The sequence below is a fragment of the Neophocaena asiaeorientalis genome, unplaced genomic scaffold (assembly GCF_003031525.2).
Source record: "Neophocaena asiaeorientalis asiaeorientalis breed wild unplaced genomic scaffold, Neophocaena_asiaeorientalis_V1.1 scaffold43, whole genome shotgun sequence".
NCBI classification, from domain to species: domain Eukaryota; kingdom Metazoa; phylum Chordata; class Mammalia; order Artiodactyla; family Phocoenidae; genus Neophocaena; species Neophocaena asiaeorientalis.
The window spans coordinates 6,960,060-6,984,681 of record NW_020173674.1 but is presented as its reverse complement, the minus strand read 5'-3'; the positions used below and the strand labels follow the sequence as shown (position 1 = coordinate 6,984,681).

The 24,622-nt window shown below is 56.4% G+C and overlaps 1 protein-coding gene across 2 annotated transcripts; it reads left to right on the top strand.

The window, feature by feature from the left end:
• Positions 1-1,821: 1,821 nt before the first annotated feature.
• Positions 1,822-23,808, top strand: FRMD8 (FERM domain containing 8). 2 transcript variants are annotated; one of them, XM_024749138.1, is made up of 11 exons: positions 1,822-1,962; positions 2,267-2,351; positions 3,366-3,530; positions 6,210-6,311; positions 6,636-6,694; positions 6,824-6,990; positions 9,480-9,704; positions 12,017-12,140; positions 13,063-13,206; positions 19,202-19,406; positions 22,053-23,808. In XM_024749138.1, exons 2-11 carry the CDS (start codon positions 2,267-2,269, stop codon positions 22,169-22,171), a joined length of 1,395 nt encoding a protein of 464 aa, XP_024604906.1. In that variant the 5' UTR covers positions 1,822-1,962; the 3' UTR covers positions 22,172-23,808. The 2 variants fall into 2 exon arrangements, with proteins under 2 accessions (XP_024604906.1, XP_024604905.1); XM_024749137.1 differs by having other exon boundaries at positions 3,363-3,530.
• Positions 23,809-24,622: the final 814 nt, after the last annotated feature.

Genomic DNA, 24,622 nt, shown 5'->3' with positions numbered 1-24,622 from the left:
TACTGCCAGACGTCAGCTTTGTTACTGAACCTTTCTGATCCTGTTTTCTGATAAAATGGAAATATGATACTCACCTCTTAGTGTGTTATAAAGATTAAAGCACTTAGAAAAGGGTCCGGCACGTTGTATATGCTCCGCAAATGGCAGCTACTATTGTCCTCATCTCCACTCCGAAGGTCCATGAGGATGACATGAGGAAACACACGGGAAAGGGCCCAGCATACAGTAGGTGCTCAGGAATTGAGGACGCTGCTCTTCCTGCTTGTGACATTTTATAGCTCTTAGGGCAATTCTGTCATCTTATGTAGCTTTAAACATGCATCTCTCGGGACTTCCCTGGTGGTCCAGTGGTTAAGACTCCGCACTCCCAATGCAGGGGGCCCTTGTGCCATCCCTGGTCAAGGAACTAGATCCCGCATGCCTCCCAGCGCAGCCAAATAAATAAATATTTAATTAAATAAACATGCATCTCTCCTGGGCTTTTTCCCTCTCCTCTCTCCCTCCACTCCCCAATGAAACCCCTGAGGGCAGGGGGCCATGTCTCACCCAGGTCTCCATCCCCTGCCCCAGCCCAGGCCACACACCCAGTAAGCACTCAACACACTGAACTGTGTTCACACTTCAGTCCAGCTGGTTTAGGGAGGCCACCAAGCCACTGTGGCCTGTCCCAGAGCTGAGAACCTGGAGGGAGATGCCGATTCCCACTGCTCACATCTGAGCTTCCTTGAGTCCTCAGGTCATGCTGGGATATAATGGGCCAACTGTGGGGGCAGTGTGGGTCCCGCAGGTCAGGCAAAGAGCTGTTTCAAATACTAAGGAAACTTGGACTGGGTTAGGAGCTGGAGCTGCCTTCCAATGCGCTGGAATCAGGGCAGGGCGAGCCCTCTACCTCCCACCCCACCCCCTCCTGATCACCCCCCACACACACACCGCCCATTGTTGTCACTTAGAACAACCTCTGGCTACTCTGGCTTAGGAAGGTGCCGTATGGACCTGTTTTTCTCTCTGAGGCACCTCTACACCTCAGGCACACACATGCTGGCCTTGCCAGGACATACATGTTAGTGACATGACCCTGGGGATAAGTGGTTTCACACCTGCTTCTTCGGGGCCCCAATGCCTCTCCCAGCCTGCGAACGACTCAAGGTGTCCCAGGCTGTGTGTCCAAGATAGTGAAGGCTCACGTGACTGCTCCCTGGAATAACAGGTGTGCCCAGCCTGGATTTCTGACATGTAATTTGAGGATCTCTGGAGGTCATCGAGTACAACCTCTTCATTTTACAGAGGAGGGAACTGAGGCCCGGAGGCCAAGGGCCTTGTCCAGGATGAGCCGGGACAGGGACCCTGTCCCCTGACCACCACGGAGAGCCTACCACCCCTCACGGCCTCGAGGCGCTGCAGTACAGGCGGCGGCTTGCGTCACCTTTACCCAACGCCCAGCACAGTGTGGTTCCATGATACGCAGCCACGAAGCATCTCCCCTTTACAGGTGAGGGGACTGGCCCAAAGTCACACGCGTTTGAGCGCCAGAGCTCGCGCCCCCATTCCCGATTTCCTTGAACCTTCGCCACACCCTGTTACCGGCCAAGAGACGGGACCCTTGTTTGTGTGGGCCACTGGCCCCCCAGTCACCCGAGTAGGTGGCGAGGAAGTTTCGCAACTCAGGCACAAGAAGCTGGAGGCGTGAGGCCGAAATAGGCGCGAGCTGGCGAGGGGCGTGAGCGCGTGGGCGGCAGGCAGGGCGCGTGCGCGGCGGCCCCGAGCTCCGATTGGCTCCTGCGGGCCGGAGAGGCGGGGCCGTGTGCGGCGCTTCCTCCGCCTCTGCTTCCGCGTAGCAGACCCGGGAGCTGGAGCTGAAGTGGGATTCTGAGTGCCGGCCGGCGGTGAGGCCGGGGCAGCAGCTGGCGGCCGGGGTCCGGGCAGGAACCTGGACTGAGGCGGCGGGCGCTGCGTCCCTGCAAGGTGAGAGAGCGGCGACGCCCTGCACGGGCCCCCGCCCCGAACAGGGGTGCGCCGTGCCGTGCCTGGGCACCCCGGCGAACCGAACTTGACCCGTCTTCTGACCACCACGGCCCCGACCCCTTCCACCTGCCCCGACCTCCAGTTGGCTGAGGACTCCCACCCCTCACCGCGCTAGTCAGCACACCAGTGCCTCCAGCCCTGGTTGTTCACCTTCGTAGATCAGTTCGGGACCCCTTCCTTACTCAGTGAGAGCTTGAAGGGCTCCGGACTCTCCACTAGCTGCTTTTTCTCTTTCCCTCTGCAGATGGACGGAACAGAAGGCAATGCTGGGCAACCCGGCCCCGCTGATCGGTCCCATCGAAGCAGCGTGTCCTCCGTGGGAGCCCGAGGTGGGTCCCTGTCCGCAGTCTTCTCCCCGCTGTACCCTCCTAGGGCCTCAGGCCTGAGGAAGTGGCCCTGGCTTGTCATCTCTTTCAGTGAAGAGAATCTTATTTATTAATTAACAAATAAGGTCTGTTGAGGTGTGGAAAAGTGACAGGTCAGTCAGGTATTAGCTATAGTTTGTACCTGAGGCATTTGACACACTGACTTTCTGAAATCGGTCAACTAGCCAGAGACCAGGCAGGATTGGAACCCCGAGTATATTGGCCTCGAAGCTGAGTGCTTCTTCATGGTACCTGTGGTTCCAGTGATGGAGAATTGAATCTGGCTGCTCTTTCAAGGGTCTCCTTTTGGCTCCAGACTCCAAATAGGCATCCCACAGGCTGTCACAAGGGAACACTCAACTTTTTGGACTGTACTTCTGTTTAACACTGAAAGGCCATTGTGTTGAGTCCTGAGTCTTAAAGAGTCCCAAGGAAGCTGAGCGCTGGAACTGGCTTTACCCTGGGGTGGCCTTGAGAATCCTCTGTCCCCATGTTAGCTTGGGCCAGAGGGAGATAGTGATTTGCTTAAGGATGATAGCTCTCTCCCTCCCTGCTTGATTTACTAACTACTGTAACCTCAGGATGGGTTCAATCTGTCTCTGCCTCAGTCCCACCTGTAGAATGTTCTCCTTCGGGGGAGAAGCACACCAGAGTCCTTGGGGCTGCCAGGGGAGTGTGTGTGGGTGCAGCAGCCAGCCCTAATTTTGAACTTTTGGGGGTTAGGGTGGGTCTAGGCTGGTCCCTGGGCTGGAATTGCTGGGTTTCTGGGTGGTTTGAGGGTCTTCAGTAAGTCCTAACAGACAGCACTCTTCACGGGGTCCTTAGGGGATGACGGGGCTCTGCCTCTGGAATGTAGCCTTGGTCACCCCAAGGGTTGCAGGGTGGGGGCTGCAGCCCCAGAGCGGGGAGCGGAGGGTGCCTGGTTGGCATGCCTGGGCAGTGGGCCCAGCTGACCCTGCCTGGCCTCCATCGCAGCAGCTGACGTGCTGGTGTACCTGGCGGATGACACAATGGTGCCCCTGGCCGTGGAGAACCTGCCCTCGCTCACTGCCCATGAGCTGCATCAGGCCGTCCGTGAGGTCCTGCAGCTCCCGGATGTTGCCCTGGATGCCTTTGCACTCTGGCTTGTCTCCCCTCTGCTGGGTAAGACTTGGCAGTGAGAAGCCCAGGGGGAAGGGCTGGAAGGGCGCTGACCAGTGGGGAAGGAAGGGGCAGCTTCTGGAACCTCTGGCCGCTATACATCAGGGGAAGGTGGGACGTGTTTGTGTCCTGGAGCTGGCCGTGGCTTTCAGGACCCAGAGCCCTGAGAGGTGGCCTGGCTCCTCTGCCCCCGCCTCTCTTTTCTTTGTGCTGGAGGCAGAGGAGGGGCCAAGCCTACCCCTCAGCCTCAGTGCTGCTGGAGCCTGCACATCAGGAGTGGGGGCGGCGGACAGGGAGGGAGGGGGCGCGTGTTCACCGAGCACGTGGTCTGTGCCACAGCCTGAGCTGGCGTTTTGCAAGCAGAGTTTCACCTTATCCTCATGGCCCAGCCTGGTCACGCAGATGAAGAATTGAGGTTTGGAGCCATGGGACCAGTGAGTGGTGGGACCAAGATCAGAATGGAAGCCTAGGTGGCCCCCAGCCAGCCTCCTTGAGCTGCTTCCTGCTCCGTGGAGGCAGGGAGGAAGGTGGGACCCGGCCCAGGAAGCAGCCACCCCTGAGGATGGGACTTTTCCTGAGGGTGGGGAGGATGAGTGGGAACCCAGCTTCTCTGCAGGGGGCCTCCAGCCTTGCCTGGTTTCTGGCCTGTGATCACCCTGTCCTGCCCTTTCAGGCTGAGATCCCAAGGCGGGCGGGTGGAGTGGGAGTGAGGGCAGTGGGAGCCCTCCAGCCCGCAGGCCTGGGGGACATGAGGTGGGGGGGAATGGGGAGCTCCCTGGGGCCTCAGAATAGGGCTTCTAGCCTGCTGGCTTGGTCAGGAGAGGGGCCAGGAGAGGATGCCCCAGCTGGTGCCGGGACCAGGCATGTTTGCTGCACTCATTCCCCTCCCTTGTAGAGGAACAGGGGCAAGAAGGGTGTGCCTGGGCCCCTAGGAGTTTGTGCCTGTGCCCTGGAGGGAGGGTATGCCCACTTGGAGAGGGAGTGCCTGTCTCCCCACCCCCACACTCTAGTGGGAGCTTCCTGCCCAGCTACTGCTCTCGCCCACCCTCTTCCTGCTGATCCGTCTCTCTGCTGCTCCCCACCCAGCTCAGCTGCCCCTCCTTCACCCTTCTGGCTGTTGATCAGGACCGCGGGCCCCTTGGCTCGTGTCTCTGGAAAGCTGGGGGTGGTTTCATGGGGCCCCTGCCCTACCTCAGGCTCCCTGTCCCTGCAGTGGGGCAGCTTACTTCCTCCCCCACTCCCTCGTCATCGCATTCCTGCTCCCCCTTCACCGGAACATGAATGGGCTGCCTGTGTGGCCCGTGGGTCACCCTGGGGCACCGCCCCATCCCAGAGGCCCCAGCACAGAGTCAGCACCCACTTTGTTCCCAGGCTGGGTTCAGGAAGGCTGAAAGGCCACTTCAGCTTTGACTCGGGCCCTCAGAGCTGTTGGTCCCACACCACGCCCGGAGTGGGTGACATATGCCCCAGGGACGGGGTGCTGTCTGCTGGAGCCGCCCTTCAAGGTGGATGTTTGGGAGGGTTTGACCTTCTCCATGCCATTGTCACTCTGCATGGAACAGAGCTCCAGGGACTGTCAGTCTCGTTGGGGTGACAGCCCCCAGGCAGGAAGGCCCCATCTGGAAGCGTGGGACGGCAGGATCAGCGCAGTCCTCTTCTGATAACGGGAGTCCTCTGAGCTGCTGGGGCTCGGGGTGAGGCTGGCTGGGGACTGTGGACAGTGTCCCGGGGTCCCAACTACCCACTTACCTCATTCGTCTCACAAGTATGTGCAGAGCAACCCGCCCACAATCTCGTACTGGGCAGAGCTAGATGCTAGGGGTTCAGCGGGGAACAGGAGTGAAAGTGTCCCTGCCCTCAGGGGACTCACGGTCTGAAGTGTGCCGGGAAGGCTTGCCAGGAGCAAGTTGCCAGGAGTGCTTCCTGGTGGAGCCACTGATTCTGGCGGCAGCTGGGTGGCATGGCGTTGAGGCAGGGAGCTTGCAGGATGGAAGATCAGCTGGAGCCCAGAGCCCCCGGGGGAGTTGCTGGGGTGGAGGCTGGCCGGGCAGAGGCCCAGGCAGGGCCAGGAGCAGGGGAGAACAGCCCCTTGGCCCTTTGGGCCTCAGTTACCAGCCTTGGGCTCTGCTTCCTAACGGCGGTGCTGGAGCCGTCTGTACCTCCGGCCCCAGCACCTTCCGTCTGCCACAGCCTCTCAGCTCCAGCCCATCCTGGGCACAGTAGGGAACAGTCAGAGGCTGACTGCCTGGAACCTGACCCCCTCTCATTGCTGTGTGGCTTTGTCTTTTTTGTTTGTTTGGGTTTCTTTTTGTTTCTTTGGCTGAGCCACACTGCATGCAGGATCTTAATTCCCAGACCAGGGATCGAACCCGCGCCCCCTGCAGTGGAAGTGCGGAGTCTTAACCGCTGGACTGCCAGGGAAGTCCCTGTTGTGTGACTTTGGACAAGCACCTTAACTTCTCTGAGCCTCATTTTTCTTCTCTGAGCCTCATTTTCATTGGTTGAAATGAGGGTAGGGTTATTGCAGGGCAGTTGCCTTTAACCACTTGAAATGGTTCTGGACACCTTGTGCCTACTTCAGTTAATATTGGTCATGACTGCGTCATCGTTGCATTGTTGTTGTTAGTGGGTGGCAGTCGCACTGGTCAGGGCTTCATGGCCGCTTCCCCTCTCGTCCTGCAGAGGTGCAGCTGAAGCCCAAGCACCAACCCTACAAGCTGGGCCGCCAGTGGCAGGAACTGCTGCTGCGATTCACCGACGCTCCGGACGATGACGTGGCCATGGGTCAGTGCTGCTGCCTGTGCGTCCCTGTCTCGGGCCCACTCGGGCCCAGCCAGGCCTCCCCTGGCAGGTGGAGCTGCCCTGGCTGAGAGGCAGGGCCGGCATCTCCCCCAGAGGAGGGAGGGATCCCTTAGAGGAGCCCATGAGGGGTGGGCTGGGGGCACAGTGAGCAGCTTGCGATAAGCCACGCCCCCTATCGCTGGACAGCCTGGGGGTTTTCTGAGTGGTGGTGGAGGAGGCTTGGGGAATGGAGACTGGGCCAGTCGGGGAGAGGGCAGAGCTGGCTGCGTGGGGCGGCCGGCCGGTGACCCCCTCCTCTCTCCCCAGATGAGCCTTCCCTGCAGTTCCGGAGGAACGTGTTCTTCCCCAAACGGCAGGAGCTCCAGGTGAGGCAGGGATTCCCAGGCGGTACCACTCAGGTCTGGCGCCCTGTGTCCAGCCTCCCCTTGTCCTGACCCCTGGACACTGGTGCCCCTCCCAGCTGAGCCACCCCTCCCTGCCACACCGGCCTGCAGATCCACGACAAGGAGGTCCTGCGGCTGCTCTACGAGGAGGCCAAGGGCAACGTGCTGGCCGCTCGGTACCCATGCGACGTGGAGGACTGCGAGGCCCTGGGCGCCCTGGTGTGCCGCGTGCAGCTCGGGCCCTACCAGCCTGGCCAGCCCACTGCCTGTGCCCTGAGGTGAGGGCCAGCGTGACCTGAGGCAGGGGCCCAAGGTGGGGAGGGTGACCTCGGAATCCTGGTTACAAGTGGTCTTGCCAGGTCCTGGAGTCAGGAGGCCCTGATGCTGTGTGACCTTGGGTGAGTCACCCCACCTCTCTGAACCTCCTTTTCCTCGTCTGCTCTGGGCTGAGGGGCCTGGGCAGTGGGAGACGGGGGAAGTGACGTCCGTGAGAGGACCTCCAGAGGTGTGTGAGGGTGGAGCCCGGCCTCCGTGTGAGGTCAGGGGGAGTTGGGCTTGTTCTTTTTGGGGGTCGCAGCCAGGGTGTGGCCAAATACTGAGTCCCAGTTGTCAGTGACAGTCTCACTTAGTCTCGAGCTCCAGGGACGAGGCCCCATTTCCCGGACGTTCTAGTATGCCGGCTCTGTGCTTCCTACCTGTCTCTCTAGAAGCCGTGCTCTTTGCTGTGTGAATTGGCAGGGCCTGGGGTCGTGACGATTGAGCTACCCTGGAAGCAGACCAGGCTGTCTCTGAGCTCCGTGGACAGTGATCTTAAGGTTTAGAGATATTTCCAAAGAAGATGAACTTTTTTTTTTTTTTTAACTGGTAACAGTTATGTAGTCTTTTTTTTTAATTTTAAAAAAAGACTTACTTATTTTATTTATTTTTGGCTACATTGGGTCTTCCTTGCTGCACGCAGGCTTTCTCTACTCGTGGCAAGCGGGGGCTACTCCTCCTTGCGGTGCGCGGGCTTCTCATTGCGGTGGCTTCTCTTGCTGTGGAGCGCTGGCTATAAGGCGCGTGGGCTTCAGTAGTTGTGGTGCATGGGCTCAGTAGTTGTGGCTCATGGGCTCTAGAGCGCAAGCTAAGTAGTTGTGGCACATGGGCTCCGCTGCTCCGCGGCATGTGGGATCTTCCCGGACCAGGGCTCGAACCCGTTTCCCCTGCATTGGCAGGTGGATTCTTAACCACTGCACCACCAGTGAAGCCCTGAAGATGAACTTTGAACACAGCCTGTCCTAGAACCAGGGCTCTAACCCACACCAGCCCTTCAGGGTACAGTTGTGTTGCGGGGGGAGGATGCACAGAGACAGGGCCCTGTGTCGGGGCCCAGCAGGGGCTACCCTGGGCTCAGTAGAGCCTGAGTGATCCCAGCTGAGCTGGCTGGAGGCTGGCAGCCGTAGAAATCCTGGCTCTCGTGATGGGCATGTCTGGTCCTATTGCAAGTGACAGCGAATCCAGCTCAGACTATTTGGACTTGAGAGACTTTGTCAAGAAATGGACGGGTCTGGGGTGATTGAGGTGCAGGGGCTCCAGTTGGGTACCCCCAACCCGCAGATCCTGTCCTCACTCTCCTCGCCCAGCCCTGTGTCCTCTGGGCCAGCTCTCAGTCAGACAGGCTCTTGTCTCATGGTGGCCAGGTGGCCACAATAGTTGCACATTGGCAAGGAGAGACCTCGTCCCTCACGTGACCAGAATTCTAAGACTCATCTGGTGACTGGGCCCACGTCCACCCAAAGGAGACAGAGTGGCCAGAGTGCTGATTGGCTGAGGCCCAGATCCTCCCTTAGGACCTGCCATGAGCCTGCACAGACGCTGTGGACTGGCAGTGGGAAGGCGGGATTTCCAGTGACAAGTGGGCGCTGTGGCTAGAAGCAGGGCTGTTGGGGGACAGGTGATGAAGATGCCTACGGCAGCCCTGAGAAGTGGGGGCAGCCCCCTGGATACCCCTCCTCATGCCGCCCTGCACTTGGGCCTCTCTGGGCATCAGGGTCCTTCCTTGCGTCAGCCCTGCTGCAGGGCCAGCCATCCCTTCCCATGGCCCGGGGTGTTGGTCCTCCAGAAGCCCCTGCGGGGACCCCTCCCCTCTTCGGTGACAGTGACAACCTCGGCCATATTTGTTTGGCACCCACCACATGCCAGGCGCATGCTGGCACCCGTCCATGTGAGTAGGGATCTGTGTCCTTATTTAAACGTGGAGACGTAGACTTGGAGAGGGCGCTCACTGCTCGTAGGCTGGGCCCTGGCTGCAGTCCACCTGGAAGGGCCAGTGCCTGGCCAGAGTCGGGGCTGCCTGAGGGGGAAGAACGGTGCCGTCACACCAGGATGCTTCCCGACTGTGTGTGTGATTGAAAATCACTTTCCTTCGTGAACCTGTGCTGATGAGTTGTAGGTTGGTGGTTTTTTTACCTCCCTATTTGGCAGAACAGAACATTGATAGCTCTGGGTCACTTGGACCACTTCTTGGTTGCAAAATCACCAGTTTAGAAACTGAAACCTTCCTCTGGCCACAGTCTGCTTCTGGGGTGGGCCTGGTTTCAGCTCTCATCCCGGTCTCCTGACTTCTCCTTCAGGCCTCTCATGCTGCAGGGTTCTCGGCAGTGGGCTCTCCGGGGGTCCACGTGCAGGGTGCCCCCTGCCCTCCCCACGCCCTGGGAACCTCGGCGCCTCCCCAGCCCGCAGGCATGGAGCCGCCCTCATGCTGGGCCCTGTTTTCCTTCCTCCACAGGGAGAAGCTGGACTCCTTCCTCCCTGCCCACCTCTGTAAGCGGGGCCACGGGCTCTTCGCTGCCCTCCGGGGCCGTGGGACCAAGGCCGGAACTGGCGAGCAGGGCCTGCTGAACGCCTACCGCAGGGTGAAGGAGGTAGCCGGCAGCGAGAGCGAGCAGGAGGCCTCCCTCAGCCCCCACTACCGCGCCTACCTCCTCAAGTGCCACGAGCTGCCCTTCTACGGGTGAGCGGCTCCCTGGCCACGGCCACAGCCCCAGGCCCACTGTCCCTCCCTCACGGCCCATGAGCCCATCTCCGTTCCCGCTGAGCTCTGTCCTCATGCAAGGTGTGTCCGGATGCCAGCACCTGGGGCCCCGCGGGTCCCAGGCTGGACACTCGTCCTCCCCCTTCCCCATCACGGGCTAGGACACCGGACAGGTCCTCTCCTTCCTCCTGCCGCAGCCACGTGGTCCATGGACCTGCCCACCTCCCCCTCAGCCAGCTCTCATTCATGCAGGCACATCTAGCCAATAGCTCTTGTGTGCGTACTGTGTGCCCGCACCCTCTAGGTGCTGGAGACACCTCGGTAAACAAAAGAGACCGCCGTCCCTGCCCGTGAAGAGGCTGTTCTAGTGGTGAGAGAGACAGCAAGCAGTAGAAGCCGAGAACAGACTACAGGGGGGCAAGAGAGCAGCTGGACGGCCCGTGAGGACAGTGGCCGTACTCCACAGGGTACTGTGGCTCAGGCCGCATGGTGGTACCGCAGGAGGGGAGACGTGGCCAGATTCCAGAGACGTTGAGGGTGGAGTTGAAGGAATTTGCAAGACGTGCAGTACAGGAGGTGAAGGAGAGCAGGCAGAGAGGGCTCCAGGTTTCTGCCTGAGCAGCTGCAGGGTGGCCTTGTCATCAGCTGAGACAGGATGGTGTGTGGTGGGGGGCAGGTCAGGGAAGGTCGGGGGCTTGTCCTTGGATGTGTTGATTTTGAGATGCTCTCCAGCGACCCAGGTGGCGATCCTAGCGGGCGTTTGGGTTTCTGAGTCTAGACTTGGGTAATGGGTGAGTCATCAGCATGCAGGTGCTGTTTGAAACCAGGAGCCCCAGCAAGTGAGTGTGGACCGGACAGAGAAGGGGCCCGGCCAGCAAGGCGGGAGGGGTGTTGAGGAGGAGGGAGTGACCAAGCCTCAGGTGCTGCTGCTTCAAGGTCAAGTTCAACAGGTCCCAAGTGGCTGATAGTTGATCTTGGCTCCAGCATCTTGGGGGTAGCAGTGGGAGGAGGACAATGAGAAAAAGAATCAGTGAGTGTAACCAGCTCCTCAGGAGCTGCGCTGTGAGCTGGAGCCCAGAGGCGGAGCAGCAGTGTGGGTGTGGGGCGGCAAAAGGTCTTTAGCTTTTATGGTGAGCGAGATGTCTGTGGCCGCTGTTTGGGCTGCTTCAGTTTCCTCAGTGGATTAGGAGTCCCTGCCCTGAAGCGAGCCTGTGGGAGTCTTCCTGGAGTGGGAGCACCGGGCCGTGCTCTTGGAACTGCAGGTAGAGCGTGCTTGTCTCCAGTCCTGTCCTCGGGGCTGCAGGATTTTTTTTTACATATATAAATTTATTTTGTTTTTTTATTATTTTTGGCTGGGTTGGGTCTCTGTTGCTGCCCACGGGCTTTCTCTGGTTGCAGCGAGCGTGGGCTGTTCTTCGTTGAGGTGCGTGGGCTTCTCATTGCAGTGGTTTCTCTTGTTGCAGAGCACGGGCTCTAGGCACATGGGCTTCAACAGTTGCAGCACGCAGGCTCAGTAGTTGTGGCTCGCAGGCCCTAGAGCGCAGGCTCAGTAGTTGCGGCGCGTAGGCTTAGTTGCTCGGCGGTATGTGGGATCTTCCTGGACCAGGGCTCGAACCCGTGTCCCTTGCATTGGCAGGCGGATTCTTAACCACTGTGCCACCAGAGAAGCCCAGGGCTGCAGGATTTAACTAGGGCTCTGGCTTAGCCAGGGGTGAGGGGACGTGTGGGCGAAGGCCCAGGGCAGCCAGAGGAGAGGAAGAGGCCGTGGCGGGGCAGGATGGAGGAGGGACAGCTCAGCGGGTGGGTGTCCTAAGGTTGATGCAGCCTTTCCCTTTCTTGGTGTCGAGTCCTGAAGCTGCTTCTCTGCCTGGGCAGCCCCTGGAGGACGGTGGGCAGCGGGGCTCTCCCAACCTCCAGCAACCACAGCCTGCAGACCCTGAGCCCTTGGGCTCCTGGCTGTTCCCTGAACGTAACTTGCTCTGTCCCACACCCGGGTTCATGCTCTACCCTCTGCCTGCAGTGCCCACCCTTCGCTGTGCCACCCAGTTCCTCCTCCTGCCTGATCAGCTCAGATGCTACCACCTCCACGAAGCCTCCCCGTCGCCGCCCCCTCAGTTTCTCCCTCCCCTGGGGTGGGTTTCCATTTAACCTTCTGTCACCCAAACAGCTTAAGCTTCTCAGGTGCCTGGGACAGGGGCTGGCCAGAGCATTCCCTGGTGGGTGAACCCAGACCCTGGGCCATCTGTTCTCGCTGCTGGAGGGGACAGCCTAACACCACTTTCCCTCCCCAGGTCTGCCTTCTTCCACGGCGAGATTGACAAGCCAGCCCAGGGCTTTTTGCACCGGGGAGGGCAAAAGCCAGTGTCTGTGGCCATCAGTCTGGAGGGCGTGCATGTCATTGACAGCAGGGAGAAGGTACCTGCTGCTCCTTCAGGGTGGGACCTGGAGTGGGAGCCTCACTGGAGAGGAAGGGAGTGGGGTCATTACCCAGGCCTTCCTGGTTCCCTTGGGCTTCTGGTTGGCCTGGGAGCAGGTGGGCGGCCTGTCTGGCCTCCTTCTCTCAGATGTCCCTGGGGCTTCCACTGTCATCCCGGGGGCTTCCCGGGGTCTGCTGTGGGTCAGCTTTCCTGCCCAGCCTGCTAGGCAGGGCAGTGGCGGGGACAGGGGGAGGCTGCAGCTGGAGACAGGTGGAGAGTCTGGTAGGGCCTGGCTGCTCTGCCTGGCCAGTGGCTGGAGACTAGCTGGTGGTTTTCCAAAGAAGCCCTGGGAGCTTCTCCTGCGGGACTGGGAGCCCTCCTTCCCGCATTTGGTGCTGGTTGTCTCGGCTGCCTGTGTAGGAGGTGGTGTCGGCAGCCTGCCCTGTGGGCCTCTCTGCATCTGGGCAGGGGTCCCTGCTAAGCCAGCAGAGAAGTTTGGGGGAGACTTCTGGTTGTCCCCAGGGAGGGATCCCAGCCCTTCCTGGGCATCTGTGCCCCAAAAACATGTCGGGCCCAGATCCGGCCTCCTGCTAAGATGCTAACCAGCCGATCGCAGGGGAAAGGCCTCCCCTCCCCACCTTCCTTCCCCCGAGTCACTACCCCAGCTGCCAGGAGCTTGACCCGCTGATGAGAAGTGCGTGGTTTAGGGGGTCTCATCCTCCCTGGACCACAGCCTCCTTTGAGGGTCTGATGGGAGCGGGGCTTCTTCTCCTGAGAGAAACTGACACCTGAATTTAGGCTCAGCCTTGGAGGTAAATAGCCTGGCCAGGTGTATCCTCCTGGTGATGCCCGCGTGGGATGGGGCAGGGGAGCAGGCCTCTGCCCAAAGGAGTCCAAGCTCTGTGTCTCCCGCTGGCCAGCACGTCCTGCTGGGCCTGCGCTTCCAGGAGCTGTCGTGGGACCACACCTCTCCTGAGGAGGAGGAGTCTGTCCTGTGGCTGGAGTTCGACGGGGACAATGAGGGCACACCGGTCAACAAGCTCCTCAAGATCTACTCCAAGCAGGTAGTGGTGGGTGTTGCCTGCACCGAGGGTGGGGATGGGGGTCGGGGAGGGTGTGCTCAGGGGGTCCCAGACTATTGGAGGCTCCAGGCTGGGTGGCAAGGAGGTGAGAGGGCTGCCGAGGGCCTGGGGACCAGGGGGCCAGCTCCTGCTGACCAGGAGCCACCCTTGTGGGTTCGGAAGGCCTGGCCAGGTGGTGGGGCAGTGGTTGGTGGAGGGCTGCGGGGTACTGTGTGACCAGCCCGCACTGGCTCCCTCGGTCCTTGAGCCCCCCGTGAGCGGGGCTCTCAGGTGACGAGCAGGCATGGAATGGCTAAGACCCCTCTTTGCCTTTGTTTCACTTCCATCCATCGGGCACCTGGTCTTCCCAGCCAAACCTTCATCCCCACCCCTTCCCCTCCCACCCTGGTTTCTCCAGGAGAGCCCTTCCAGGACTCAGGGCCTCGTTGCTCTCCGCCCCAAGCACAGAGATGGGCTCCAGGGACTCCTGTGAAAGCACGTGCCCCCTCCTGGGGGCCCGCCACAGCCAGGCTTCTCCCGTTGCTCCCTCTACGCATTCCTTCCCACTGCAGCACCCACTGCTCCAACCCCAGCGGCCTCTGCCCTGCTACACCCGGTACCCGGTGCCTGCTCTTACTCCTGCAGGCTCCCCTCTTGGACCCTACGGGCCCCTCCCACCTCCTGCCCTTCTCCCCCTGTCCCCCCTGCTGGGCCTCCTTTCCAGGGCCTCGCAAGGGAGTTCTCTCCCTGTCCTAGCTCTTCCCTCTCTCGTCTTTGAACACTTGGCCGTCCCAACCTTTATGCTGATGACATCACATTTTCTACATCACTCTTAGTTCCCCGATCAGGGATCAAACCCATGCCCCCTGCAGTGGAAGCACGGAGTCCTAACCACTGGAACGCCAAGGAATTCCGTAGAGTTCTTTTTTTAAGTAAACATTTTATTGAATTATAATATACATGTAGAAAAGTGCCCAGCTCTTTTTTTTTTTAATATATAAATCTATTTATTTATTTTTGGCTGCGTTGGGTCCTGGTTGCTGTGCACGGGCTTTCTTTAGATGTGGCAAGAGGGGGCTACTCTTCGTTGCCGTGCGCGGGCTTCTCATTGCGGTGGCTTCTCTTGTTGAGCACGGGCTCTAGGCGCGTGGGCTCAGTAGTTGTGGCTCACGGGCTTTAGAGCACAGGCTTAGTAGTTGTGGCACACTGGCTTAGTTGCTCCTCGGCATGTGGGATCTTCCCGGACCAGGGCTCGAACCCGTGTCCCCTGCATTGGCAGGTGGATTCTTAACCACTGCGCCACAAGGGAAGCCCCCCAGCTCTTAATCTCAACAAATTTCCCCAAAGAAACCCATGTAACACCTTTCAGATTAAGAAAGACCCCTTGAGCCCCCTCCCAGCCTTGCCCCCACCAAGGGACCTCCGCATCCTGACTTGTGTCACCCCAGAGTCATTCTGCCTGGTTTTGAGCCTTAGGGCAGTGGGTTCCCACAGTGTGTTCTGTTCTGCCCGGTGTCTTGCGCTCAGCCCTGTGTCTGTGAGCTCCATCCTCGTCTCCACTGTAGGTGGCAGTGCTTTGGTCTTTCACGCGGCTCTCGGGTGTTCCCACATGTGAATGTGTTGCTGTTGACTTTCCCATGCCATAGCGGACGGGCACTTGGGTCTCCAGTTCGGGACTGTTGCAGACAGTGCTGCGTGGTCAGTGTTGCACATGTCCTCTGTGTGCGCGTCCAGGTACACGCCCAGGAGCCGACAGGCCGGGTCACAGGCAGGTGCTGTGCTCGGCGTTCACCCGCGGTGGCTGGATGCTGGCTGCGGCAATAGTTAGTATTGTCATCTTGAACGTTCAGCCAGTCTGGTGGGTGAGGAGGGGTATCTCCTTGTGTTTTCTTCCTTTATTATTTAGTCACTTTATTGAGGTATAATTTACAATAAAAGTGAGTTTTAACACGTTCACACACCCTTGTAACCACTGCCCCCACAGGCGAGCTATGGAGGTGCTTAGATACATCCATGTATCTTCCTAGAGGGGAAATGTCTATTCACGTCTTTTGCGCATTTTTTAATTGGCATTATTTCCATCACCCCCAAATCTCCATGTGTTTTTTTTTTTTCCCCCATGTGGTTTTACTTGACAACACACACACACACACACACACACACACTAATGAGGTTGAGCATCTTTTATGTGTGTATCCACCATCTGGATATCCTGTTCATTGAGGTCTTTTGCCAATTTTTCTTTGGGGTTGTGCTTTTTTTTGGTACATTTTGCTTCTGATTTAAGACTCACCTCTTCACCTGCTACTTGACAGCTCCCCTTAGCTATCCCTAGAGTTTAGCTTTCTCCAGAATGTCATAAACACATGCATCACAGTTACCCAGGAGAAATGGAGATATATGTCCCCATAAGACTTACACTAAGATATTCATAGCAGCTTGGTTTGTCATAACCAAAGAATTGGAAACAACATAAATGTCTGTCAGCTGGTAGATAGATAAACAAATAGTGGTCCAGCCCTACAGTGTCTGTACTGTCTGCAGCCTTTTGAGCCTGGCCTCTTTCACTAAGCTTCACGCTCCTAAGTTTCACCCACATGTGGTGGAGCGGTTCGTCCCTGTTGCTTGTTGAATAGTATTCCGTTGTATGGATACACTACAGGTCAGCTCTTCACCCACTTGTTTGGGCTGTTTCCAGTTTGGGGCTTTTGTGAATAAAGCTGCTCTGAACATTTGAGTACAGGCTACTGTGTGGGCGTATGCCTTCATTTCTCTTGCATAAATACCTAGGAATGGGATTATGGATTGTATGATAAACATATAATCAGCTTTACTAGAAACTACCAAATGGTTTTCCAAAGTGACTGTACCATTTTGTTACCCCACCAGCAATGTCTGAGAGTTCCAGTAGCTCCGCATCCTTGCCCAGCGCTTGGTGTGGTCAGTTTTTGTTTGTTTGCCATTCTAATAACTGTATGGTAGTGATAAGTCATTGTGGTTTTAATTTGCATTTTCATAATGACTAATGATGGTGATCATCCATCCGTGTGTTCATTTGCTATCCATAGGTCTTCTTTGATGGAATGTCTGATCAAATCATTTGTCCTTTTTTTTTTTTTTTATTTTTTTTTTTTTAACATTTTTGTTGGAGTATAATTGCTTCACAATGGTGTGCCAGTTTCTGCTCTACAACAAAGTGGGTCAGCTATACATACACATATATCCCCATATCTCCTCCCTCTTGCATCTCCCTCCCACCCTCCCCTTATCCCACCCCTCTAGGTGGTCACAAAGCACTGAGCTGATCTCCCTGTGCTATGTGGCTGCTTCCCACTAGCTATCTGTTTTACGTTTGGTAGTGTATGTATGTCCATGCCACTCTCTCACTTCGTCCCAGCTTACCCTTCCCCCTCCCCGTGTCCTCAAGTCCTTCCTCTATGTCTGCATCTTTATTCCTGTCCTGCCCTTAGGTTCTTCATAACCAATTTTTTGTTGTTGTTGTTTTTAGATTCCATATATATGTGTTAGCATACGGTATTTGTCTTTCTCTTTCTAACTTACTTCACTCTGTATGACAGACTCTGGGTCCATCCACCTCACTACAAATAACTCAATTTCGTTTCTTTTTATGGCTGAGTAATATTCCATTGTATATATGTGCCACATCTTCTTTATCCATTCAGCTGTCGTTGGACACTTAGGTTGTTTCCATGTCCTGGCTATTGTAAATAGAGCTGCAATGAACATTGTGGTACATGACTCTTTTTGCATTATGGTTTTCTCAGGGTATATGCCCAGTCGTGGAATTGCTGGGTCGTATGGTAGTTCTATTTGTAGTTTTTTAAGGAACTTCCAAACTGTTCTCCATAGTGGCTGTATCAATTTACATTCCCACCAACAGTGCAAGAGGATTCCCTTTGTCCATTTTTTTTTCCTTTGTCCATTTTTTAAATTGGGTTATTTGTTTTCTTACCAAGCTGTAAGAGTTCATTATATATTCTGCCTACCAGTCCCTTATCTGATATATATTTTGCAGATGTCTTCTTTCAGTCTATAACTTGATGTTTTTTCCTAAAAAATGTCTTTTAAAAAGATGTTCTTAAATCTTCCAGTCCATTTATTTTATATCTCCATTTATTTGTCTTTGATTTCTTTCACTAACATTTTATGGTTTTCAGCATACAAGTCTTGTGCATCTTTTATTAGATTTATCTCCCCCTCCCCGCTTTTTGGTGCTACCAGAGATGGTACTATTTTTAATTTCAATTTCCAGTTATTCATTGTGGTGTATAGAAATGCAGCTGATTCTGTTACCATATATCCTTTTATCCTGTAACCCTCTTGAACTCACTCACTATTTCTAGTATCTTTTTTGCAGATTCTTTGTGATTTTCTGTGTGGACAGTTACATTGTCTATGAACAGGGACAGTTGTATTCTAACTTTCCAGTCTGTATGCCTCTCAGTTGTCTTGGCTGATAGCACTGCCTCGGACCCCCGTTACAGTGGTGAGTAGGTGTGAGCAGACATCCTTGACTTGAGGGGAAAGCATTCAGTCTTTTTTTTTAATATAAATTTATTTATTTATTTTTGGCTGTGTTGGGTCTCTGTTGCTGCTTGCGGGCTTTCTCTAGTTGCGGCGAGCGGGGGTTACTCTTAGTTGTGGTGTGCGGGCTTCTCATTGCGGTGGCTTCTCTTGTTGCGGGGCATGGGCTCCAAGCGTGCGGGCTTCAGTAGTTGTGGCACGCGGGTTCAGTAGCTGTGACACGCGAGCTCTAGAGCACAGGCTCAGCAGTTGTGGCGCACGGGCCTGCGGCATGTGGGATCTTCCCGGACCAGGGCTCGAACCCGTGTCCCCTGCATCAGCAGGCGGATTCTTAACCACTGCGCCACCAGGGAAGCCCAAGCATTCAGTCTTGCTCTGAGTAGGTGTGGTGTGAGCTGTGTGTTTTTCATAGACGCCTGTCGTCAGATTAAGGAAGTTCCCGTCCATTTCTAGTTTGCTGAGTTGTATCCCGAGTGGATAGTTCATTCTGTCCGATGTGGCTGAGGTATAACGGCAGCGTCCCCGAACCTCAGGAGCACTGAGCGGTGTTAGAGAAACTCGGAGGGCTCGGGGCCTGTCCCCACCGGCTGCCCGCTGCCTGGCGCCCCTCTCAGCTCAGTGCAGTTCCCTCAGGGAGGCGAGGAGGCCGGTGTGGAGCCCGGACCCGCCTGTGCACGGTCCCCTGCCCTGTTCCCCCTGTGCAGGGCAGCTTGTGTGGCTCTGGGGAGGCCTCGGGCCACCCCATTGGGCAGCTGGGCACCAGCTGCCCCCTTGGCCTCTGACCCTGCTCCCCAGCGGGTTCTCTTCTTAGGACACGCGGCAGGCATCTGTCCACCTCAGTCCCTGCTGTGTCCTGCCGCCTGCAGCGGGGTGACACTTCATAAACGCCTGCTGCCTAAGCGACACCACCTGCTGGCAGCTTTCTGTCTGTGGGTCTGCGATCCCCTGCCACCCCCGCCATGTGGTGCCCAGACCGTGCCCACTGACATCTGGTCACATCACCTTTTATGTCAACATGCGTAACGTTTCCGGTCTGTTGAGAAGACGTCACTTTAGAAGAACGTGCCTGGAGGGAGCCGCTTTCCCGCCCAGGGACCTCACCACCGCCTTCTCCTTGGCTGCGGGTTCTGCTCTCAGCAAACGCACAGGCCCAGAGAGCCCTGCCCCCCTCCTCCCTCCCGACCTGCGCCTTCTAACTAGAGTGGTCCTTCTTTCCCAGCCCATCTCTGACCCCTGAAGTCCCCCCACATGGGAGGCCTCCCCTGCCCCTGGCCCACAGAGCACACCTCCCTTCCTTCTCCTTGCGTAAAGGGTGTTGGTTTCCTCATTGCCTCCCCCACCAGAGGGCTGGGGGCTGTGGGTTCGGTTCATCTGGCTCTGCAGCAGGTAGGGGGAGGTGGGCCTGGGCCAGGGCTCCCCCGCCAGGCCTCACGCCGGCCCCCCTCCTCCCCAGGCCGAGCTGATGAGCAGCCTCATCGAGTACTGCATCGAGCTGAGCCAGGCCACGGAGCCCGCCACCCCGCAGGAGAGCGCGGCCGGCCCGGCCTCGGCCGCTGGCTCCTCACCACCCCCCACGCAACACCCCCAGCTGCGGAGGCAGGGCAGCGTGGTGTGCAGCCGGATCCAGCATCTCTCCACCATCGACTACGTGGAGGAGGGTGAGTGACCCCATCGCGGTGTACACGTGTACCTACGCGCGTGCACACGCACGCCATGGGGAGCTCTGGAGGGTAGGGAGGTGGGGAGCAATTCCAGGCCCGGTGAGTTAGCCTCCAGCGGCAGGACCTGGCTTGGGGCGTGGGGGGCAGGCTGGGCACAGGTGTCCCATCGTCTGAGCTCTGCGACAGGGAATCTGAGGCCTCTGGGGCTCCGGCAGTAAGAGCCCTACTCCGTCCCTTCTCACTGCTGCGTCCGCAGACGTGTCCAGATGTGAAAAAGTAGAAACTACCAGTGTCTGTTATTAAAGGTGTAGGTACAGGAACGATGGGCCCACACCCTGTGGGATCAGTGCAGCTGGTAAAGATGCCATACATACCCTAGTGCACTGTGGTGTCTTGGATCGAGTCCCAGAACAGACAGCAGACATTGTGGAAGAACAGGTGAAATCCACAGGTTTGCCGCTTAGTTAATAAAGCTGTACCAGTGTTCTTATCTATGACACAGACCGTGGTAACAGATGGACCATGCTAACACAGGAGAGGCTTATGAGGATATGCAAGAACTCTATGTATTATCTTTGCAACTTTTCTGTAAGTCTAGAATTATTCCAAAATAAAAAGGGTTTTTTTTGGTTTTCAAATGGCAAGGTGTTCACAAAATAGCACTGAGTAGAAAAAATCAGGTACTAGGAGAAAATCAGGCATGAGTACTAGGTACTAGGTGCTCATTAGCATGCGAGACAGCATCCACGTGCACAAGGAGGGAGAGACCCCTTTGCAGCCATCAGCTGCTGTAACTTTCCTTTTTTCTTCGTGCTTCGTTCTGGCATTTAAATTTTTACAAGCATGTCATTTTTATCATCGGAAAAAGCAAAATAATTTATAATTTTTCTCTGACACACTTGTTATCACAGTTGCTGTCTTCCTCTCCTAGTGAGCTCAGCCCCTTCCCCCGCCATCCCCTGTTGCTGGACATCATAGTTACAGTTGACCCTTGAACAACACCGGTTTGTGCTGCGCGGATCCACTTACACGCGGGTCTTTTTCAGTAGTAAATACTGTAGTTCTGCACAATCCGTGGTTGGTTGAATCGGTGGATGAGGAGGAACCACGGGTATATGAAGGGCCAACTATAAGTTATACCCAGATTTTCGACTGCGCAGAGGGTTGGCATTGTCCTAGGGCTGACTGTATTTCTAGTTCTCAGCTACTACAAACAACATACCTGTAGCCAAATCCTTACCTGGAATCTGAACTGTTTCCTCAGGATAAATTCCTAGAAATGGGGTTGCTGGGTCAAAGTGTGTGCCCACTGTGCCCGTCCCAGGAGGAAAGGAGGCACCTGCCTTCCCCACCCTCACCCACGATGGGTGTTATCGTCCTGAGGGGCGGAGAACTCACTGGAGTTGGGGTTTGGATGCTGGTGAAGTGGCATCGTTTCTACACGCTTGATCACGTACAGTTTCTTCCTGCGTTGCTGTTCATTTCTGTTGCCTGTTTTTCTTTTGTGGCTTGAGTTTTTAAATTAACGTCTTATGTTAATATGGTGTATTTGTCAGAATTAATGAACCGATATGATGCAGTATTATTAACTAAAGTCCTTAGTTTTAACCTAACGTCCTTTTTCAGTCCCAGGGTCCCATCCAGGACACCACCCTACATTTGGTTGTCATGTCTCCTTAGGCTCCTCTTGGCTGTGACAAGTTACTCAGACTTTCCTTGTTTTTTGATGACCTTGACAGTCTCGAGGCGTACTTGTCGGGGATATCATAGGATGCCCCTTTATTGGAATTTCTCTTATGATTTTCTCATTATTAGATGGGGTTATGGGTTTGGGGGAGGAAGATCACAGAGGTAACATGCCATTTTTACTACATCATATCAAAGGTACCTTATCAACATGATTTATGACTGTTGATATTAACCTTGACCACCTGGCTTGAAATTTTTAACTTTTAAGGAGTCTTTTAGGGACTTCCCTGGCGGCCCAGTGGTTAGGACTCCAGGCTTCCACTGCCGGGGCCCTGGTCGGGGAACTAAGATCCCGCAAGCCTCGCAGTGAGGCCAAAGAAAAAGAGGTCTTTTTATCTCATTGAGGGTAACCTTCAGCCAGTAGTATATGTTATAGGTATTTTGTGGTTTTGGCCTGTTCTTTTTTTCTTCTTCTTTTTTTTTTGTAATTGAATTATAGTTGACCTACAATATATTATATATTGTGATATATATAGTGATTTTGACAAGCATAGTGGTTCAGTATTTTTATATGTTACAGAATGATCACAAGTCTAGTTGCCCTCTGTCACCATACAGAGTTATTACAGTATTATTGCCTATACTCCATATGCTGTATATCACATCCCGTGGCCCGTGACTACAGCTGGAAGTCTGTACGCCTCTCTGGTCTCTTCTTGAACAGGCTTAGACAGCACAGCAGGCCCAGCATCAAATGCAAACCCTGGTGGCCTCTGACTTGGAGGCTGGCCACCCACCCCACGTGTCCTGTTGCTGGTGGGAGAGCTGGGGTGGGGCTGAGGCTCACAAAGCCGGCAGGAGTGAAGAGGAGAGCTCATCCTGAACAGGCTCCAGAAGGGGCTCCCCTGGGGCTGGGCCCCCTCCCCTCAGCGTGTCCCTCTTGCTCCCCAACAGGTGAGCAGATCAAGCGCGTGAAACCGAAGCGCAGCACGTCCTTCTTCAGCCGGCAACTCTCCCTGGGCCAGGGAAGCTACGCCGTGGTGCAGCCCACCGAAAGCCTGGAGCAGGGCTGAGGGCCGCAGTGCCTGGTGGGAGGGCGCGGGGGCAGCCCCCGGGCGTGGCCCAGCATCATGCTACCTAAGGGGGAGCGCTGGGAGGAGGGCAGCCTCAGTGTGTAGACAAGTCACTTCTGTACCTGGGATGCTGCCCGGGCTGCGCTATGCAGAGCCAGCTGGGGGCAGCCGCAGGATCCCTCCTGCAGCCTGCCTGCCCTCCCTCCAGACGCCGGGCCCCGCTGCAGTCTCAGGACCAATCTGACCAGGCCCCGGCCGCCCCCTCCCACCCAGGGACTCGCCTTTGTGCCCCTCTCAAAACGGACAGTATCCCCTGCCCTGAAGTCCCCTCTGGAGGCAGGTGTCCCCACTGGAGGAGGAATAGGGCTCAGGACACTTGGGCGTACTTTGTGTCTTTGGTCTTTCCCCTGGACTTTGGTGACCACATCCCTGCATTCCTTCTGCTGCATTCCAGCCCACACCACCAGGCTGGGACGTGGCCCTGTGGGGAGAGGGCAGGGGGCCTCCCTGGACTGAAACACAGCAGGAACAGAGAAGGTGAGGCCCCCACCAAGCCCTCCCCGGCTGGATGAAACTGGATGGCCCCTGCGCCCCTCACTCAGGCCTCTTTTGCGGGCAGGAGACACTCTGACCAGAAGGAAAGTGTGCTTGCTCATCTTTGGTGATGCCACTGTGCTGGGAGCTGGCTGTCCTGTGGACCAGCAAGTCCACTGGACCCACGGTCCACACCCGGAGGAGCTCCCAAACCCCCTTGGGCTTCAGGTTTTAGTTTTGATCTTTCTTTGTCTGCTTTGGTTCCATGAAGCCTGTGAACTTGGGCAACTCACAAGGATGCTGCCACCGGCCTCAGAGCCACTGGCGCTCCTTCCAGGATGGCGCTGTGGTTTCACCCAGCCTGAGCCAGGGGGCCAGCCCATGCACGGGAAACCCCAGGATGGGAGTGGTCTCCTCCTTCCTGAGGACCTTGTAGGTAGGCTGGATGTGGCCTGGGCATGGCTCTTCCCACACCCGCCTGCCTTCCCCCAGATGAGCTGGCCTCGGGGAGGGCCTCCCAGCCCTCGGGCTCCTCCGTGGTAGGTCCCTGGCTTTCATGAGCGCTTCCTGGGACTTGAGGCAGTCCCAACTCAGCACAGGCTTTGCTTTGTCTTCCCTTCCCAGGGGAGAATGTGGGAGAGGAAATGTGAACCTCTTGTCTCCAGATTTCCAGTCACCTCCTCTCTTTGGTGACTCTTGAACACTCCAGATGTTTCAAGGTGGCTTGCCTTTCAGCAGTAGGGACTGTTATCTGTCAATACATAGGCATCTCCAGTCCTTTAGAACGTCCTAGCCGTAGGACACCTCATCTCTCCTCCTGGAGCCCCTCCCCGGCTCCCAGCTCTCTGGTTATCTCATCCCGCTCACTGTTCTGATGCCAGGTGCATTCTTACCTGATGGGTTGAGGGGCCTGGAGGGGGGGTGTACACACAAACTACTTGTTTTGACTCTTCAGTCTCTTTCCTATTTTCTTAGCATCCACTGTGCCTTAACTTTTTCTGCCTGCCCTTTCGGGCAAAGCAGTATCTTACTAAGTGTCCTTCGAATATTCTTATCCTTTCGTATCATGTGACTTATTAATAATAAAATTAATTTCCAGCAAATTTTGGGGTGGTTTATGGTGTGAAATAATGAGAGTGTGTTAATTACAGCCTGGGAGTTAATTATAGGCTGTGTATTTGCTTTTCATCAAATATGCATGAAGGGATGCAGCCCACTGGGCTTGCCAAGCTAGACACAGGTGGAGAACCCAGAGTAAAGCATTTTAGTCTCAGCGGTTGGTGAGGGACTCCCAGGGTGGGAAAGTCCAAGGGGGCTTTTGGGGTTCATGGTGGGAACCAAGGTGACAGCTCCGCAGGGAGCAGGGGAACAAGGAGCTGGCGGTGGGCAGGCAGACGCTTTGTCCCTGTCCAGTGAGCCTAATTGGCCCGGCCTGCTGGACGCTGTGCCGTCAGCTCGCACCTCACGCTCTGGGCTTGGGACCCAGGGCCCAGTCTGGATGCCAGTGCCTCAGGGGAGAGGCCAGAGAACCCAGGAGGTCTGGGGGTTTCTCCTGCCAGCCCTGAGGTCTCCTCGTGCCCCAGGCTTGGCCAGGAGGCAGTCTGTTTCCCACAGGTGCTGTTGGCGGGTGGGCACGGGACAGCACGAGACCCACACACCAGAGCACTGGGAGCCCCGCAGGAGGCAGCAGTGGTAACTGGAGGCTTTGGCCCTGGAGGGTGGGCACTGTTTGGGGGCTTGGGGTTCACACTGAACATTTCAGGAGCTGGAAGGAGGAAGCCATGTGTCCCGGTAATAGTGCGGTTCCAGGACTAGGGCCCCTCCCCTTGGGCGTCTGTGACAGTGAATGGGGTCCTCTGTGTGGCATGGGCAGCAGGACACCATGGTCGTGGGCACTTACATGAGGCATCTTGAGCC

Bases quoted from the DNA above. Each gene is read 5' to 3' on its own strand.
- FRMD8 (XM_024749137.1), top strand. From the start codon at position 2,267: ATGGACGGAACAGAAGGCAATGCTGGGCAACCCGGCCCCGCTGATCGG. The intron at 2,352-3,362 runs GTGGGTCCCTGT...CCTCCATCGCAG, and splicing joins GTCCTCCGTGGGAGCCCGAG to CAGCTGACGTGCTGGTGTAC. The intron at 3,531-6,209 runs GTAAGACTTGGC...CTCGTCCTGCAG, and splicing joins GCTTGTCTCCCCTCTGCTGG to AGGTGCAGCTGAAGCCCAAG.